At 45.3% G+C, this 19,419-nt stretch overlaps 1 protein-coding gene across 8 annotated transcripts in view; it reads right to left on the bottom strand.

Moving 5' to 3' along the window:
• Window positions 1–19,419, bottom strand: part of SLCO3A1 (solute carrier organic anion transporter family member 3A1) — a 323,050-nt gene that overhangs the window by 67,885 nt on the left and 235,746 nt on the right. For all 8 annotated transcript variants that reach the window (XM_002825852.5, XM_024232723.2, XM_024232724.3 and 5 more), the window contains one exon: window positions 5,941–6,039. In XM_002825852.5, the coding sequence (XP_002825898.3) occupies window positions 5,941–6,039 (99 nt within the window). The remainder of the gene's footprint in view (window positions 1–5,940; window positions 6,040–19,419) is intronic.

Below are 19,419 nucleotides of genomic sequence, written 5' to 3'. Positions count from 1 at the left end.
GGTGGAAGTGTGTATGAGCTGGTGCATGACTCCACCCCCTCTTTCCTCCTAAGATGGTATCTGACAGGCTACAATAAACGAAATGTCCCTGTTGACCTGCATTGGATCTAGCACAAAGAAGAAAGAACCCTTCAGTATTCTAAGCTGCTGAGAGTTGGGAGCTGTTTGTTACTGCAACATAACCTAGCCTACCCTAACTAGTACAAAAGGTTTGGGAAATAAAAATCCATGTTCTATAAGAACAGCAGTCTCAGGCAGGCTTGGCATAGGAAAGGTATTATTTTAGATAAAGGTAGGGAGGAAGGCTTGAAAACCTCTTTACTTCTCTATTTGGTTCTAGTTAGTGTCTTAACTTTAAAAAAAATGGCTGCAGTTTCAGCCTTCTGGCAAGGGCTGCTTTCAGTAAGATGCCCAGAACAAAACTGAAAGCACCAATCTGTCTCATTTACTTAGAGGCATTCAACTGCCAACAAAACTAGACACATGGATGAAGAAAGATGTTGAATAAAATGAGGTAGAGACAGTATCCCAGGCTGAGGGAACAGGCTGAGTCAAGGTGTGGCACACTCAGGGGACTCTAAGTAAATAGGCTCAACTCCCTCATCAAGCTACTAATCTACCCGGTGGTCATTCCAGATGATGAGAACAGATGCCATTTCATTCTGAGGGAAGTCTGGTAAAGGGGACAGGAGAAAAGGGTTGCAGAGTAGAGCAAAGAGCCATACACTGGGTATACCATGAAATAGCTGTCATGAAGCCAGGCACATCTTGGACTCGTCTTGACATAGGTGTCAACAGGCATAGAAGGTGTCTCTCCTTTTCTAGATCCAGTTTCCGTTTTTTTTTTTTTTTTTGAGATGGAGTTTCACTCTATTGCCCAGGCTGTAGTGCAGTGGTGAGATCTCAGCTCACTGCAACCTCCACTTCCTGGGTTCAAGCAATTCTCCTGCGTCAGCCTCCCAAGTAGCTGAGATTACAGGTGCCTACCATCACGCCCGGCTAATTTTTTTGTATTTTTAGTAGAGACAGGGTTTCACCATATTGGCTGGTCTGGTCTCAAACTCCTGACCTCAGGTGATCCACCTGCCTCGGCCTCCCAAAATGCTGGGATTACCGGTGAGAGCCACTATGCCCAGCCTTACAAGATCCATTTTTCTAACCCCTCCACTCTTTGTATCTCACTTTTGGGTTGTTCTTATTTGTTGCTTATATTGGGTAAATTGAGAGTTGTTGACAGCTGTTTGCTCTCTCTGTCAAAGGTCAACTGAACTAGCAGGCTCATGGAGATTTCCACCCATTTCCAAGATCAAATGAAAAGTCACTGGAAATACAGTTAAACCAGTTTAAAACTAACCAACCAACCCACCCCACACACTCATGAGGATACTTGAGATTGTGAGAAGAGCAGATCAAAGCAAACTGGGGACATTTACTTCTTATTCCTGGGCCATATGGACTTTTTTTTTTTTTTTTTTTTTAATAGTTCATTTACCCATTTGTTTAACCTATGTTGCCAAACTTTTGCTATGGGACTCAAGAATTCCAAGAGTATCATTAAGTTACAAACCTAATTAGAAACTGGAGACAGGAAGGGGCTAAGGCTGGAGGGTGGCATTGAACATCTAGAATCCCAGCCATTGGGCTAATTAGCCCAAAATGAAAGAATCTAGCAGTAGCAGCCAGCCCTCAGGATGGCAGAGCAGGAGGCTCTCAGTCTGTTGACCTTTTTTGTGAAGCAAACAGATGGCCACATCTTGTTCCAGCTGCAAACGCCATGCAGCCTTCTGTGAGGCCGGCTGGTGTGTGCCTCAGCACAAGTCTGCATGGATGTGCTGGTGAGGCTAGGTCATCTCAGCAAGGCCTTTGTCCATGGAAGGGAGCTGCCTTCTGGCTAAATTCCTGGAGATGTTTCAGGGAAGCCAGCTGTTCTGTTAAGAGTGGGGCTTTGAGGTCAGACAGGCCTGGGGATGAATCCTTGCTCTATCCCTAGCTGTGGAAACTGTTAACCTCTCGGATTTCTTATTATAAGTATTTATTGTGTGCTTACTATACGCCAGGCATTGTGCTAAATGCTTTGCATGAGTAACTCATGCCATCCACACACAGACTCAGGATGTGTGTGCAATGTCCCCAGGATCACAGAACTCGTAAGGGGTGTAGTCAGGATTCAAATGGAGTCTAATTCCAGTGCTCGAATTCTTAACCACTGCATGATAATGCCTCACCTAATAGTAGGATCTACACTCCCATGAGAATATGCTGAGGCTCCAATGAGGCAATCTATGTATAGCTTTAATAAGTGACCAATTCATGGCTGCTGTTACTACTAATCTTTTTGTAATAAACCCACATAGTTAAGGTTGGCCAAGGCAGTGATTAGATATGTACTCTGCTACTAAATCCTTTTTTTCAAGGTCCTGTTCTCACCTGGGTTTCAGTTTAACAAAGAACCTAAAAAAGAAATTCTGGAGTCACCATCATTTCTTTCTCCAGCTCTCAGGGGAGGGATTTATTCTCCCTGAGCTGAGGAGCAAAGGGAACCATGTAGGGATCAAACATGGATGAAAGGCAGCAGCAGAAGCAGCCCATGTCTAAGTGGAGCCAGCTGGGACCTCCAGGCAAGGTGCCCCATGGGGGCTCTCACCCCAGAACTGGCCCATGTCTACAACCAACCCTCCTTGGCTTCCCCAGCTGCATCTACTCACAAGTTTCAATCAGGCTTCCTCACTGGATTCTCCTCTCAATGCTGGCACCAGGCTATGTGGTGGATGCCGTCTTCTCTCCTCCATCTACCCCATAACAGGGGACCTCTGTGGACGTGCCTTGCTGCTTCCCCACAAATTTCAGGCTGCTGCTTTTCCTGGACCCCAATCTCAGTGGGGACTTCAGAAACATGTGTCCACGTGTGTGGCCCTTGTCTATTAATGCCTTCAGTAATGTCCCATACATTGGACAGCCCTACAGAAGAGCACTGTTCTAGGAAAGCAAGGAAAAGATAGGGGAGGCCCTAAAGCAATTAAGAATCCCCTCCTCAAATACAGCCCAAATCCACCTGCAGGCGGCAAGTTTCAGTCACAAGATAAGAAACAACAAAAACTGCTGGAAACTACAGAATTCTATGGCTGACTCCCTAAATAGGATAAATGATATTCTTCTGCCCTCTACCGGTAAAGAGCTGCGCCACACGGTGCCTCACGGTGCCTCCGGGAAGGATGCAAACAAAGACCATGACTGACAATGCACCTTGCATTCTTTAGAAACAGAAAGGGAAGTCCGCTATCAACTTGGTGGGGAAGGCTGCCATCAGCGAGATGCCCACATGGGACTGAAAAGAGCCCACCTGCCTTACATCCATGCAGGCACCAAGTAGCCAATGAGTCTGGAACCATGGATCACACCGCTCCACCCTGGGCCTTAACGGGCAAACAGAGATGCCGAACACAGTAAGATGGGAAAAGCATTCCAGGATGAAGGAACAGCCTCAGCAAATGGAGGGAACTGGGAATGGATGGGCTAAGCCCCCTCCAGCCATCTGTCTACCCGCTGGTCATTTCAGGCACTGAGAAAAGTGCCCTTTCATTCTCCTAAGAGAGTTTGGTGAGTGAAATCTCCACAGGCAGGCTCAGGAGATCCAGGTTTTATAGAGATACATTCCTTGGATTGGGGACATCCCTTCCCCTCTCTGTGACTCGGTTTCCTCATTTGTAAAATGAAAGAGTTGGAAAGTAATGATGTCTGAGGCTCTTTCCAGCTCAGATATTCTGGTCATTCGCAGGCTTTTGGTTCAAGGCCACCACTGATACCACTGAGGGCAAAATATGCTACCTGGCCACTTTGCTACCCTTCAAGGTGGCTTCCCCATTGCATCAGGAGTATGCCTCCTCTCTATTCCCTCTGCTGGCCCTGTCTTGTGCTGCCTTGTGTGCAGTGGTGGAAGCCGGCCTGTCTATACGAGCAAGATGAAAACTGACTCACTTCATGTGTCCTGTGTCTTCCCAGCCTACCCGTTACCACACTCCCTAGGAAACGGGTTCAAAGGGCCAGCCGATGGCTGCAAAACACCAGCACTCAATCACCTTCCGAACAGACTCAGCACTTTAAAAGTATAAATAAATAGGGCTGCCTTTGATTTTTTTCCACTTGGAAATTTGTAACATCATTAGCTACAAGTAAATATATCAGTGGGATTAATGGAGTGAATCACAAAGTGACTTGGATTTAAAACCACATTATTTCTTTGGGGTGAATTAGTAAATTTAGCACTGTCAAGAGATGATGGATTGAGAACCTGGGGACTGAGAATTCTTATTGATCCTGAGGATAGATCGGCATGAGAAGCAAAGGCTGGAATGGCTTCTCACCCTCTGTTTTCAGAGAGAAAGGAAATACAGCTTTGCTGCATGCTAAACACACGGAAATACAGTGTTCCTTTACAGACACAAGGTAGAGATGTGACAGCACATGGTAGGCAATGACCCAGATGGTCCCCTAAAATCCCTGCTGCCTGGTATTCCGGTCCTTGTGTAATAATCCCTTCTCTTTCGATAGTAAACCTGAACAAGTGACTAGCTTCTAACAAACAAAATATAGCAGAAGTAATGAGATGTCACTTCTGAGATTAGGTTATAAAAAGACTGTGGCTCCTGCCTCAGGTGGTCTCTCTCACCTTCTCTTGGGTTGTGTGCTTCAGGGGTGTCACGGTGAGGTAGCCCCCTCCTGTGGGCCCATGGCAGTGAGCTTGGAAGTGGATCCTCCCCAAGCTGAGCCTTGGGATGATCCAAGACCAGGTTGCCACCTTGCAACACCTTGACTGCAGCCTCGTAAGAGACCCTGAGCTAGAACTGCCCAGTGAAGCTGCTCCTGTATTCCAGACCCACAGAAAAAAATACGAAAAACAGTATGATAAGAAATGTCTGCTGTTTTAGGTCATTAGGTTTGGGGTTATTTCTTATGCAGCAACAGGAAACCAATACACCATGTGACTTGCTTTGGTTAATGAAATATGAGGGGAAACACTGTATGTCATTTCTGAGTAGAGGTTTCAAGGGCCAGAGTAAAACTGGTTTCCTGTCTTGGTAACTGTGCAAGCTGGGGTCAGGATGGAACTTCTGTGGGCCTAGGGGGCTGAGAATGCTTATCGATCCTGAGAGTAGATCTACAGGTCACCACGATGAGCCAAGTCTCCCTGACCCTGACACTGCTGACCTACCCTGCACATGTAGTGTGACCAAGAAATAAACCTTAGTTGTATAAAATCACTGAGGTTTTGGGACTGTCTGTCACCACAGCACAGTCTAGCCCATCGATCTTGCATCCCATTCAATGCCACAATCATGGATTGGGGAACTCAGGGTATTCTGAGAAATGCACTTGCATTTCCTGCTAAGAACACAGGTTCTGCTTAAAATGGTTTTGAATGTGGATATTTCCTCACAAAGGCCACCACAACAGTGTCTTCTCAAAGGATTTTCCAATATTCTGTCTCATTGACCCCGTTCGTACACTTGCACTTCCAGAACACATGCTCCAACTTTTAGTTTGGAAAGTAGGATCCTCACATAGGTTAATGGGCCCCCACTCAATGAGCATATGCCAAGCATTTCTACACAGACACTCTCATTAAATTCTTATCTGCCAGGCAGATATAATTATTGTTACCCTTTATTTACAGATAAGGAAAATACAGATTTCAGGAGTAAAATCACCTATCGGGGGTCATTCAGCCTCTAGGTAGATGTTGGCAGAACCCAGACTTGAGTCAGGCCCTCTGAACCAACACTCATGTTCTTTCATCTAATCTCGGGTGAGCCCCAGCTACAGAGGCAGGGGCATCGAGACTGTCTCTTAGCAAGAAGGTTTTAGAACCCACAGGCTGAAGCCACATTTATGAGGGAGGAAACGCTTGTGGATGGAAGGTAGACATCGAGATATAGTCCTTACTTGTGTCAATGAAGACCGCATCCACGTAGATTTTGGTACAGAAAGAGCCCAGGATAAACCCGCAGGCTGGTCCAAATACCAGCATCGTGAACAGGATTCCTGAAAGAAGATGATGAAAAAAATAGATTACAAAACAGACGCTATTCGATGAGCAAAATCACCAAAGGTCAAGGAGATTATTTTACAATGATGAGATGAGATATCTGCTTTTACAAATGACATTAGGAATTAATCTAAAAATCCTAGAGGGGAAAGCCTGAATTTCTAATTTTTGGAAACTCTATGAAAGCACTGTATATTATGCTACAATTCTATAGTATTTCGGTAGGTTGCTTTGAAATTTGTGTCCCTTACTTTTAGAGGACTTCACCCCACATCAAACATATTAAAATACATCCACATCTATCATTAAATATTTTTTCTGCCATCCACACTTTGAAAAGACTTTTATAATTTTGCTTTTACATTTATTTAGTTTTATGTAACTCATTTATGGTTGGCTAAGATCCCTTGACACCCACTGTGCAAACTCAGGAATTTTTTGTGAAGTGAAGATAATCTACGCCACAAATTATTTTCAAATATAATAAAACGTTCATGACTCTGAAATTCAGCAAATAACAAAGTTCACACAACAATGGTAAATATCTAACATTTAATTACATATTTATTAATTTCAATTCTTCAATTTCTCTCCATGTTTTGAAGTCATTATCTGTTTCCATTGTTGTTGTGGCTGTAACAGCTGTTCTGGAATTAAGCGATTCTGTAGGACTTGAGAATATGGCAGGCTCTGGGCAGTGCTTAAGTATCTGATCGATACAATACCTGGTATTTCACACAGAAATTTTAGGACATTCTGGGAAAAGTACTGACCCCAAACTCAAACCCACAGGCTGTATCTATTTAAATTTCAATTTGGTAGCCATTTCTTGAGCACTGACAGTTCTCCAGGCCCTGGAGGCAAAAATAAGAGTCCAGAAAGTGGCCCTTCCCTTTAGAAGCTGGTCATCTGATGAGGACAGTCAGTGCATGGGTAATTCCAACCCAGGCAGCTCCAAGGCTGGGTGCTAACAGGCCACACGGGCACCTGGAGAGCAGGGTGAGAGATGAATGTCACTACAGGGAACCTAAGCCCAGTGGAGGGTAGCTCTCCAGCCTAGTCTGTTCATAGGGGTAGACCAACTCATCCCAAATTCTCTCGGTGATGTCACTGTGGAACCAATCACATATTCATCCATTCAATCAAGTTTTACTGAGCTCCTTCTATGTGCCAAGTACTGTTCTCAGGGTTGGGGATTCAGCATTGAACCAAACAGTAAAAATCCTGGCCTCGCTGACTTGAAGCTTTCCCTCCTCCGAACTCATTCATTGACTTGGGGTGGGGAAAAACAACTTAAACTACGCAGAGGAAGGCAAATGGTTTTTAAATACTGGGCAAAGGAAGCCACGTAATATAGTTTGCATGTTTGTCCCCTCCAAATCTCATGTTAAAGTGTAATCCATAATGTTGGAGGCGGGGCCTAGTAGGAGGTATTAGATCATGGGGGCAGACCCCTCATGAATGGCACAGCACCGCCCCCTTGGTGATGAGTGTGCTCTCACTCCGTTCACACAAGATCTGATTGTTTAAAGGAGTCTGGGACCTCCCCTTCTCCCTTTTGCTCCGGCTCTCACCACGTAATGTGCCTGCTCCCCCTTTGCCTCCCGCCATGATTGGAAGCTTCTGGAGACCTTCACCAGGAGCAGATGCCAACACCATGCTTCCAATACTGTCTGCAAAACCTCGAGCCACTCAAATCTCCTTTCTTTGTAAATTACCCAGCCTCAGGTATTTCTTTATAGCAAGGCAAGAATGAACTAACACACATTTACAGACAGGAACCCAGAACCCTGAAGCAGTCACTTGAACAGGGATTATAGGAGATGTTTGATGAAGGAAAGAATGAAGAAAATATGTTTTATATCACAGAAACAGGGCTGAGTCCACCCTCAGCAAAATCCTACATGGATCGGAAGAAATCTGGAAGTTTCACTGTTTCCAAATAGTCACTCCACAGCCAACCAGAAACTGCAGAATCTTATTTCTGTTAATAAGCTGCATTTTAAAAAATGAAAATGTGTCACTTTGCAGAGGAGTGATGTTCACATGATTAGCATATTATCTCTGGTTTGTCATAACTTTAAGATAACCAAGCACACAAAGTTGGGGGCAGCGGATGTTACTGGAAAATATCTTTCAGGGATGGACGAGAATCAGGGGGCTGTATTTAGTGGGGTTGTGGTTAGGGAGCAGAGCAGCAGGAAGAGGATCTGAGAAAGCAGCAGGAAGTAGAGGGCATGGAGAGCACTTGTCGAAGTCAGGAGCGGCACCCACGCTAGACCCGAGAGATTCCTGCAAAGTCCTGAAGCCAGTCATATCCTCCCATCCAGGCTGCAGTCTGTAGTAAGCCATCAGTCAGAGTTACGGGCACTCTAGAGATGGCTCAGCAAACTCACTGCTCAGCCCTTCCCAAAAGGATGGGACGCAGAGCACAGGAATACAACGCTCTTGCCAAGGGTGCTATGCTTACCCTTCTGACTTACCATCTGCTGTGACTCCCAGCACCTCCCCCATCACCCATAATCATAGGCCTTCTTCCCTTAAACAAATCCCCAAAGTAATGTATTCATCACTGATCCATGCCCTACAGACTGAATAATGAGAATTATTATTAATACTTAATAGGTCAAAGGACCAAGCCTTCAGTATCCTTGGAAAAACAGAAACAACCAACAAGCTGAAGAGGTTGCATCCAGACTGTGCTATTACCCCCATGCTTGGGGACAGCAGAGTTGAAAGTGAGGACTGGCCAGACATCATAGCACAGCTGGGGTCCCAGGCCTCCTGCCCTCTTGCAGAAAAGGAGGGGCATCCCTCAAGCTGCTGGCCTCAGCTGTCCATAGGAGACCCACAGGGCCCAGATGGGCCAGTGAGTGGGGATGGTGGCTTGAACAGGGAACAGCAGTGGCCTGCTGTGGAGACACCACACCCTGAGGCAGCCTCTCCACCAAATTCCTCTATGAGAAGGTGTGGGTTTCCAGAGTTTGGATTGTGGCTTTTTCAAGGTCCTGTTCTCATCTGGGTTTCAGCTGAACAAAGATAACCTAAAAAGGAACAGGACAGAGTTGATAGGACCCCATGCCAAACACCAAAGACATTGTGCACATGTATTTTGGTATAAACGGCATCTTCCTCCTCAGGTGCAACCTCTGGTCACTTTTCTATGTCGCTCCTCGTCACACGGACCTCAAGGTAAACCTCCACCTGCAACGCGTTCTCGAACCTTTTTCAAAGGACAGTCAGGTGGTGGGACGTGGGAGGGGTCTTCATGCATCGGGAAGTGCCTTCAGAAATATCTTAAGACAACAGCTGAAACGAGCAGCTTCAGAGGGCCCAGATGTGCAAGGCAGGTTCTGAGCTAACAGAACGGTTATGCTGAGATTTCTTCCTTGGTTTCCCCCTTAATTCATCCTGCCAGGCTGTGATTTTGTTCTTGTTTTGGCAAAGCCACCTCGAATGTTCTGCCTGAATGGAGGAGGAACAGATTGCCAGGTACTGAGATGCAGGATCCCTGTGGAATGAAGGGCCAGCGCCTCCAGGTGCAGAACCTTCTGCAGCGGCCTGGTGCTGCCCCCTGCCGTCTTCCAGGTTCATGTACGTCGGTGGGGAGGAGAGCCTGGGATTCCCTAGTCAAGGAGCCCTGAAGGCTTTCTGTGCTACTACCCTGGATAATAGAAAGCACTTTACATGCCTAATCTCCTGGAAGCCATTCAATGACCCCAGGGGGAAGTTTACTGGGCCCGTTTCACAGCGGAAAAACAGAATCTTAGAGTGGTTCAGCACCTGGCCCCAGCACATTGCTAGAAAGCAGTACAGTGGGAAGGATTGCCCGAGTTTTCTAACCCCCTAAGGGAAAAGTCCAGGTGAGAGTATGAACAGCCTGGGTTCAAATCCCAGCTCTACCAGTTCCCAGCTCCATGAACCTTTGGGTAAGGTATATTTAACCTTCCGTGCCTCAGTTTCTTCTTCTGTGAAGTGGGGGTAATAGCAGATCGACTTCATGGGGTTGTGGTGAGGACTGAATGACCTCCTATTTGCAAACCTCTTAGAACAGTGTCTGGCACACAGAAAGACCCAGGGAAGGGTTTGTTAAATAGATGACACCTGTGACTCCCCTACAACAGTGAGGGCTGGCACCCACCTGGGTTCCCAGTCCTCCTCTTTCCAAAGCTCACTACACCCTCCATACCTCATTTCCTAAAGCTATCTTTGGGGGAGAGGGGCTGGAGCTGGGAGCAGGCCAGGCCCAGGAAGGAGTTCTTGCTGGGAAACAGCTGTAATCTCAAGCCTCATCAGCATCCAGACTGACTGGCTGTCCGGAGTCCACTCCACTGTTCTGCTGCTTGCCAAGCCAAGCACGTTGGCACACTGGGTTGCAAGCCTGACCTCCCAGGGATGAGATGGCTGGACAAGGGGACTAGGGTCTGAACGCAGTGCCCCCTCCATGGTGATCTGGATCTGGCATTCTGGTCTGTACACAGTCCTTCAGTGAATTAGCACAAATCTTCAGTTTACAGACTGTGCTGGGACACCATTGGGTACTGCAGTGAACTCACAGGGGTAACGCAGAATATTTTGAGTTTTTGAGGGAAACACAGCAATACTTGACATCTCTTGGACATGTGAATCTACTACCCCAAGGTAGCCTACGATTTCAACACTGGATTTCTTTCAATGACATTACATCTTTGTGAGCTGAGTTTTCCACAGTTGCTGTGAGAAAACCAAGTGTGGAAATCAATATGCACAGAAAATGAGGGTGGCAATGTCCAATCTGATTCCAAGGTTTCAGAAACTGTGCAGTCGCCAACAGGGACACACATATCATTAGTAAGCGATTATGGTTAAAAAAAATATATATATTTTTTCTGTTGACATGTATCATGTTTTTCAAGCAGCTACTCTATATTGTTAGGATAGAAACACTTATTAAGTAGTATGAGCCTAAACGCTTGATAAACAAAACTATTACGTATTTCTTTTGGACTCAGGACACTGTGAACCAAGAAAGTTGGGGACCCTCTGTTGCAAATCTGCCTGAGAAGCTTATTATCTCAACTCATGCCCAGATGATGAAGAGTTTCTGCCCATGACAGATTAGTCCAAGTACAGACTATGGCAAATTCCTTAAGAAAATGACCTCCAGCAAGACTTCCTGGTGGAGAGTCTGCCTTTTCCCATGCTATACAATCTTTAAATTTAGCACCAGCCACCTCTGGACCCTGGGGAAGAAAAGATAACTTGGACAAGAATTTTGCCCTCAAGAAGCTTGCTGTCTTATTAGAAAGACTTTCCACCACTCTTGGTCAACAAATACCCACTGAGAACCTCCTACTTGCTAGGACTGTTAGCAACAGTGAACACTATGGGGCATGGCAGTGAACAAAACAGATGAAAACCTCACCCTTGTGGAGTTTGAAGAATGGCAACAAACACAAATCTATCACGATATCAGGAGCAGTACCAAGATGAGAGTACATGATGGTGAGGGGCTAAGAAAGACCCCACCCTGCACCGAGTCCTCCACACCACGTGGAGATGTGCTTTAATAAAGCTGCCACACAGTGTCAGATGTGCTTTAATAAAGCTGGGGTGGCCGGGCGCGGTGGCTAACCCCCGTAATCCCAGCACTTGGGGAGGCTGAGGCAGCCGGATCACGAGGTCAGGAGCTCAAGATCATCCTGGCTAACACGGTGAAACCCTGTCTCTACTAAAAATACAAAAAATTAGCCGGGTGTGGTGGCAGGTGCCTGTAGTTCCAGCTACTCAGGAGGCTGACGTGGGAAAATGGCGTGAACCCGGGAGGCGGAGCTTGTAGTGAGCCGAGATCACGCCAATGCACTCCAGCCTGGGCGACAAAGAGAGACTCCTCTCTCCATCTCAAAAAACAAACATAACATAACATAACATAACATACATAACATAACATAACATAACAAAATAAATAAATACATAAATAAATAAAGCTGGGGTAAGTGGACTCACAGGGGTTCCACTACTGTGGCAGGAAGAACAGTGGCCCCCAAAAACCTCCACATCCCAATCCCTTAATGCAACTATGTTACCTTAAGCGACCAAGAGGAATTAAGGTTGTAGACTAAGAGATTATACTGGAGAGTCCCCATAGGCACAATCTCATCACAAGGATCCTTTAAATGTGAAGAGGGAGTCAGAGTCAGAAATGGGAATGTGAGGGCAGAGCCAGAGAGACGGCATCATGAGAAAGAGCTGACTAGTCATGCTGGCTTTCAAGATGGTGGACAGCCATGAGCCAAACCATGTAGGCAGCCTATAGAAGCTGGAGAAGGCAAGAAAACAGATTTTCTCCTCCATGCAGGATCACAGCCCTGCCAGAACCTTGATTTTAGCCCAGTAAGACCCAATACGGATGTCTGACCTCCAGAAGCATAAAATAACAAATTTGTGTTTTACCCTAAGTTTGCAATAATTTGTTACAGCGATGACAGAAAAGTAATACAATCGTTAAGCAAATCTGGGTTAAACTCCAAGACTTCTCAGATTTTATAAATGCTAATATGCATGAATGGAATATTGCACAAATGTTTTGTGTTAATTATTTGACCACAAAACATTTTTTTGTGTGTGTCATTTCTCAGACCTGGTGTTGACTGCAGCACAGTCCGAGAGCCACTGTTGGAGATGCTAAGCCCCTCAGGCAGAGATGATGCTTTATTCTTCTTTATATTCCTATTTTGCCCCAGTGCTGATGGACAGTAAGTTTGCCATTTGTTGAAAGGATGTGTGGTTGAGAGCACTAGTCACAGCGGCCATGCAGAGGAAGGAGTGAGCGACTCTTCTAGGCAATGGTTTGCCCAAGCTCACCTGGCCAGTTGGGGGCAGAGCTGGGACCCAGACCCAAACCTCCTCTTTCCCTGACCAGTGCTCTTTCCCCAAGTCTCTCTGCAGATGTCTCTGTCTGTGCTGTGGACTCTCCCACTCCATGTACCTCCTTCTAGATGCAATCCGACCATGGGACTCACTAAGCCTACACAAAGGGTCAGGCTAGGTGCATATAACCAAAAGAATTTGGAAAATACAACTGGAAACTTGAAATTTTCTGGCCCAGGAAGAATTATTCAACTTTAATACTATTACTGATATAAGATAATAATAAATGGGGCCGGGTGTGGTGGCTCACACCTGTAATCCCAGCACTTTGGAAGGCCGACGTGGCTGGATCACCTGAGGTCGGGAGTTCAAGACCAGCCTGACCAACATGGAGAAACCCCGTCTCTACTAAAAATATAAAATTAGCTGGGCATGGTAGTACATGCCTGTAATCCCAGGCACTCAGGAGGCTGAGGCAGGAGAATTGCTTGAACCTGGGAGGCGGAGGTTGTGGTGAGCCGAGATAGCGCCATTGCACTCCAGCCTTAGCAACAAAAGCGAAACTCCATCTCAAAAAAAAAAAAGATAATAATAGACAATAAAAGAACTAGGAAACATTTTGTGTTGGTGGAATGTAGCAAGCTGATTCTAAATTGTTCATAGAAATGCTAAGGACCAAGACCAGTCTAGACATGTTTGAAGAAGCACAACTGTTGTCAAGACTTTCCCTGTTGGGTGTCAGGGCTTCTTTTAAAGCCAAGGTGCCTCTGGCACAAGAAATAACAAATATAGCAATGAAGCAAAAGAGAGGCCCAATAACAGATCCATAACCTTACAGACACCTGCTTTATGACAAAGTGTGCACTGCAAAACACTGGGGGAAAGAATGGTATTTTCCATAAATGGTACTAGGACAATTTGCAACTATAGGCGGGGGGTTGGGTGGGGTGGAGAATGAACGTCACCTCAAAACACGCACAAAAATCAATTCCAGGTGGATCAGAGACCTTAAGTGTGAAAGGAAAACATAAAAGTCTCTAGAAAATGACAGAGTAAAGTACCTTCGTGATGTTGGGAGTAGAGAAACATTTCTGTCTTTTTTTTTTTTTTGGAGATGGAGTTTTGCTCTTTCACCCAGGCTAGAGTGAAGTAGCTTGATCTCAGCTCACTGGAACCTCTGCCGTCCCCACATTGGGTTCAAGCAATTCTCCTGCCTCAGCCTCTTGAGTAGCTGGGATTACAGGCGCGTGTCACCACGCCTGGCTAATTTTTGTATTTTTAGTAGAGACGGGGTTTCACCATGTTGACTAAGCTGGTCCCGAACTTTTGACCTCAGGTGATCCACCCACCTCGGCTTCCCAAAGTGCTAGGATTACAGGCGTGAGCCACTGCGCCCAGCCGAAAGATTTCTTAAACCAAACTTAAAAAACACTAGCTATTGAAAGAAAAGACTGGACTACATTATAATTAAAAACTTTATTCATCAGAACGAAGCTGATTCATCAGAAGAGTTCACCAAGAATGTGAAAATGTGGGAAAATACATGTGTAACACGTATATTTTTATAATACATGTAAGAATCAAGGTGTTCATATGTAGACTATATCAAAACTACTATAAATTGATAAGAAAGAAAAAAACCCACGAGAAAAATCAACAGAAACCTTAATAGGCATTTCACAAAACAGGAAATCCAAATGAACAATAAGATATAAGAAAATGGTCAGTCTCATCAGAATTCAGAGAACTGTAAATTTAAACCCCAATTAAATACGAGTGCGTTTTCAGCTGGTTAAAGAGTCTGACACTACCAAGTGTTGGCAAGGATCTGAAGCTCTCCTACACTGCTGGTAGGAGTGTAAATTGGACAATACCTTGGCAAAACTTGGCAGTGTCTGAAAAAGCGAAGAGAAACTAATCCAATGATGCACAATTCTGAGTCCTGGTAAACACCCCACAGAAAGTGTGTTGACGGACTGGGAGAAGCATCCAAGAAAGCACAGACCAGCACTGTTTGTAAGATTTCCAAACTGGAAACTATCCCAAATGCCCACCCATGGTAGAACAGAAAAACATACTGTCATCTCCGTACTCTAGAGTTACTCTACAGCAAAGAAAACAGATCATCTATAGGTGATCACCAACAACATGGTTGAAGTTGAAAGATGGAATGCCTGGCACAAGAACGCGTCCTGGTGTGATTCTACTTATGCAGGATTCCAAACAGCAAAGTTAACTCTTTAGTGACAGGGAGTCAAACTATAAAGGAAACCAGGGAAAGGAATATTACAGAAGTCAGGACTGTGGTTACTGTTGGGGGAAGGGAGGGTCCTTGGGGAGAGGTGGGGAGGAGATTCTCCAATGCTAGTTTTGTGGTTGATTTGTTTATAGACTCCATGGGTATTTGTTTCACAACAACGTGTAAGCTGTATATCTACGTTTCAGGCAAGAAAACATGATTTTAATATTTTTAATACACACGTATGCATATGCATGATATAAGTACATACACACAAGTGGCTATTTGAATGCTTGCTGTGTGATGCCAGTTGGACTATGTGATTCACAAATGTTACCTCAGGATTACTCCCTACTATGCAGTGGGTTGGGTGCTACCATCCCAGTTTCACCCAAGAAGGAATGAGGCCCACTTAAGCAGCATGCCCCAGGGCACTTGGCTTCCAGGCAGCAGCTTAACCACAATATGCCTATGCAAAACTGGGTCCCCAGTTAGCTCAAGTGCAAATAGACAGGGTTAAAGAACAAAAAGGACTATAAATCATGCTGCTATAAAGACACATGCACACGTATGTTTATTGCGGCATTATTCACAATAGCAAAGACTTGGAACCAATCCAAATGTCCAACAACGATAGACTGGATTAAGAAAATGTGGCACATATACACCATGGAATACTACGCAGCCATAAAAAATGATGAGTTCATGTCCTTTGTAGGGACATGGATGAAACTGGAAATCATCATTCTCAGCAAACTATCGCAAGGACAAAAAACCAAACACCGCATGTTCTCACTCATAGGTGGGAATTGAACAATGAGAACACATGGACACAGGAAGGGGAACATCACACTCCGGGGACTGTTGTGGGGTGGGGGGAGGGGTGAGGGATAGCATTAGGAGATATACCTAATGCTAAATGACGAGTTAATGGGTGCAGTACACCAACAAGGCACATGTATACATATATAACAAACACGCACATTGTGCACATGTACCCTAAAACTTAAAGTATATATAAAAAAAAAGAACAAAAACAACCAAACTTTGCTATTCAAAGGCAGCTTTTTGAATTGAGGAGGCCATTCAGATTCAGGGACACGGCTACTCTGAAATAAAAACTTACAGCAGGGAGGCCCAGTTGCCCTTCAGAGGGCAGGTGGGGTGGGGTTCAAGTGGGTTCTAGAGCTGGACTGGATGCGCATCCAAGTACTACCAACTTAACTGCCTGGAAACCTGGGGAGCCCCCTCAGCCTCTCTATGCTGGTTTGCTGCATCTGAAAAGCAGTGTGCTAATAAGACATTTTTATAGGGCTGTGGTGAGTAATAAATGAAAGCAATGGTGGGGGCCCAGCCCTGGCACAGATGAAGCACTTCATAAACATCAGTTTCCACTGATGCTCCAAGAGGAAGACTCCATGGCACCCATTCTTGTCTCCCTCCTTCCGCCTGGCCCTGGGGCTTCTGCAGGCTCACTGGAAGGCCTGTTCTTGGAAGAGATATTATCACTGGCTGGCTATGGTGGTGCATGCTGCATTGTTTGAGAAAAATGTTGACCCTTCCATGTGAACCTTTATTTTTCTCTTTGTCAAAGTGTAGCATGGGGCGTGGCTCCTGCATTGAACAGCCTGTGGGGCTGGGTGAGAGGAGCACAGGCTGCCCGAGGAGCTGCAGGCCATCTGCTACCTGCTGGCATGAACTCTTTATGCCCCTGAGAGCAAAGCCAAACAGGCCATCCAGAAACCCAGGGACTGCTATCGGCTCCCCTACTCACTTTGCAATTAGATGCACCCATTTGTGTTTCTGACCCTCATCCTCCTGGGGTGGAAAAGGACACAGAGATACTACTGACCTTGAGGGAGGATCGGTGTCAAGGCTCTGCTGTACTGGTGTGTCTGTGAGCATGGTACAAATGCTCCCTCAGCCTCAGTTTCCTCCTCTGTAAAATGGGATGACAGCAATCCCCACCTCCTAAGGGGTTATTGAGTGTCAAATACATAGTGCACAGAATGCTTCTGATCAATTCCTGGAACACAGACATTCTCAAAAACCATCAGCTGTTATTTGTTCTTCTTACTGGTGCCTCTAACAGCAGGATTTTCTTTTCTTTTATGACTTTTAAAATCACTTAGGTAAACTATGCTTATTTTAGAGAATGTGGAAAATACAGGATCATGTAAACGATTAGTATCATTCTCATATTTCACTTTAGGCATTATTATATTTGTACTGTCTTTCTTCCTATGCATTTATCATTCATGGAACCATATAAGTTAATTTAAAAACAAAACCCCTTTTCTTCATTTTAAAAGCAGCACATGCTCATTAAGGATGACCGAGAATAAACCAAGCATAGAGAGGCAGAATAACACAGTGGCCAAGAACACAGACCCTACAGCCGCATGGCCAGGGTCTGCAGTCACTGGCTCTGCGACCTTGACAAAGGTACTTCCCTACTCTGGCCCTCCATACTCTCACCTGTGAGTGAGGTTAACAGTACCCACCTCGCAGGATTGTTTTGAGGTTTGGGTGATTAGTGCCTCACAAGGGCTTTGCACAGTGCCTGGCATACAGCAAGTGCTCAATAAATTTTAGCAATCATTATTACAAAGATGATAGCACAAATCACCATCTCTCACCACCCAGAAACACTGACATCCATTTAGATCTTCCCTTCTCGTCTGTTTCTATGTATAAGACTTATTTCTTATGAGTAATTTTTAATAAATCCCCAACACAGTTCTCCTAATGACAGAAAGGTTAGAGACAAATACGATTCTCTGAAGAATGTATTTCTGAAGAATACAATTATCTATTGCAATAGAATTTCAGGTGTTGATGGAACAGAACTGCAAGGACCAGGCACTTCTCAGCTGTCCTTGGGAGAGTGGTGAAGGGGGAACCTGCTGTACCCAGGAGTCACGCTGCCCTGCACTCAAGCCTCTGCTCAGATCTCTTCCTGAACGTGGGAAGGGAGGGCACCTGAGGACGGTGAGATCTCACATGACAGTCAGTCCTGACTTCTTAGCAGCGACAGAGACAACACCAAGCTGGGCAGCAGAAGGGCAGAGCTGAGGGTTCTGTACTTGACAAAATGAGAGATCCCTTCAGGGGGAAGCCTGAGGTTTTCTTTAAAGGAATCTTGAGATTTGCTTGACTCAACTTCGAGGAAACAAGAAAACGGTCTCTCCTATAATATCTCGCAGGGCTGGTACACACGGGTGAAGGCTTCTACTTCTTTACAAGGAAAGTGATCATTTGGTCTGATTATAAAAGTAATGCATTCAGCAGGGGGAAGACACAGTTTTCCTACCATCCAGAGGCAGTCATTTTCTTCAGCTCTTTCTCTGCCCCTTCTGATTTATTCAAGGTCAGTCATTCTCACTATGCCTTGATAAGGTGAGTTTATGAGACTCTTTTTGTAGATGAGAATACAGAAGCGCAGAGAGATCAGTCAGTTGCACCAAGGTCACACAGCTTGTACATGGTGGAAGTGGATTTGAACTCAGGACTCCAGGACCTAGTTCCTAGAGAAAGAGCAGGTATCGCGGCACAGTGGTGAAGGCGTGAGAATCAGCCAAGGCTGATTCCTACCAGGCTGGAATCCTGGTTACATTGCTCAATTTCTGGAAGATTCACTTCCCAACTCTGAGTCTGAGAAGAAGAGTTATCAGTCTTGTAGAACAGTGAGAATTATATGTAATGCATGCAAATCTTCTGATATCTGGTGTGAATAGATGCTTTCTAGAACTATCTTTGTGTTTCAGGAACAATGAGTCCAAGAATGGGGGCGTGCATGGCTGGTCTCCCTAGGCTGTTTCTTTGGCTGGACTTGGAGTAATTTTAACCCTAGATGGTTCTCGCAAGTGGGAGGAGTGAGGAGGAAATGCATGTTGGCTGTGGCTCTGCCCCACTAGAGGGCAGTGCCGACCTAGAAAAAAACAGCAATTCCGGGCTGCTTGAACATCCTTGGCCTCCACTTCCTAAATGCCTGTGAAACCCTCCGTCAGGACTTTGTGTTTCTCATCTCCCACTTGCCTTCTTGCCCTCAATTTATACAAATGTATTGCCACATCTTGAATCTGCAGGCTGAAAGTTCTCCTCTCAGAGGGAGCATTCTGCATCATATGTGCATGAATAAAACATGATCCATAAACAGCAGGAAACCTGCAATACACATTTATCCGGTGCCTGCTGCCAACAGCCTGCCAGCATTACGTAACTGACCTTGCTTATGTCTGAGGAGGAGGTGAACAGGGAAGGAGACGGTGAGGAGGTGACCATTTAT

This window comes from Pongo abelii, chromosome 16 (assembly GCF_028885655.2).
Source record: "Pongo abelii isolate AG06213 chromosome 16, NHGRI_mPonAbe1-v2.0_pri, whole genome shotgun sequence".
Lineage (NCBI taxonomy): Eukaryota > Metazoa > Chordata > Mammalia > Primates > Hominidae > Pongo > Pongo abelii.
This window is presented reverse-complemented; position numbering and strand designations above follow the sequence as displayed.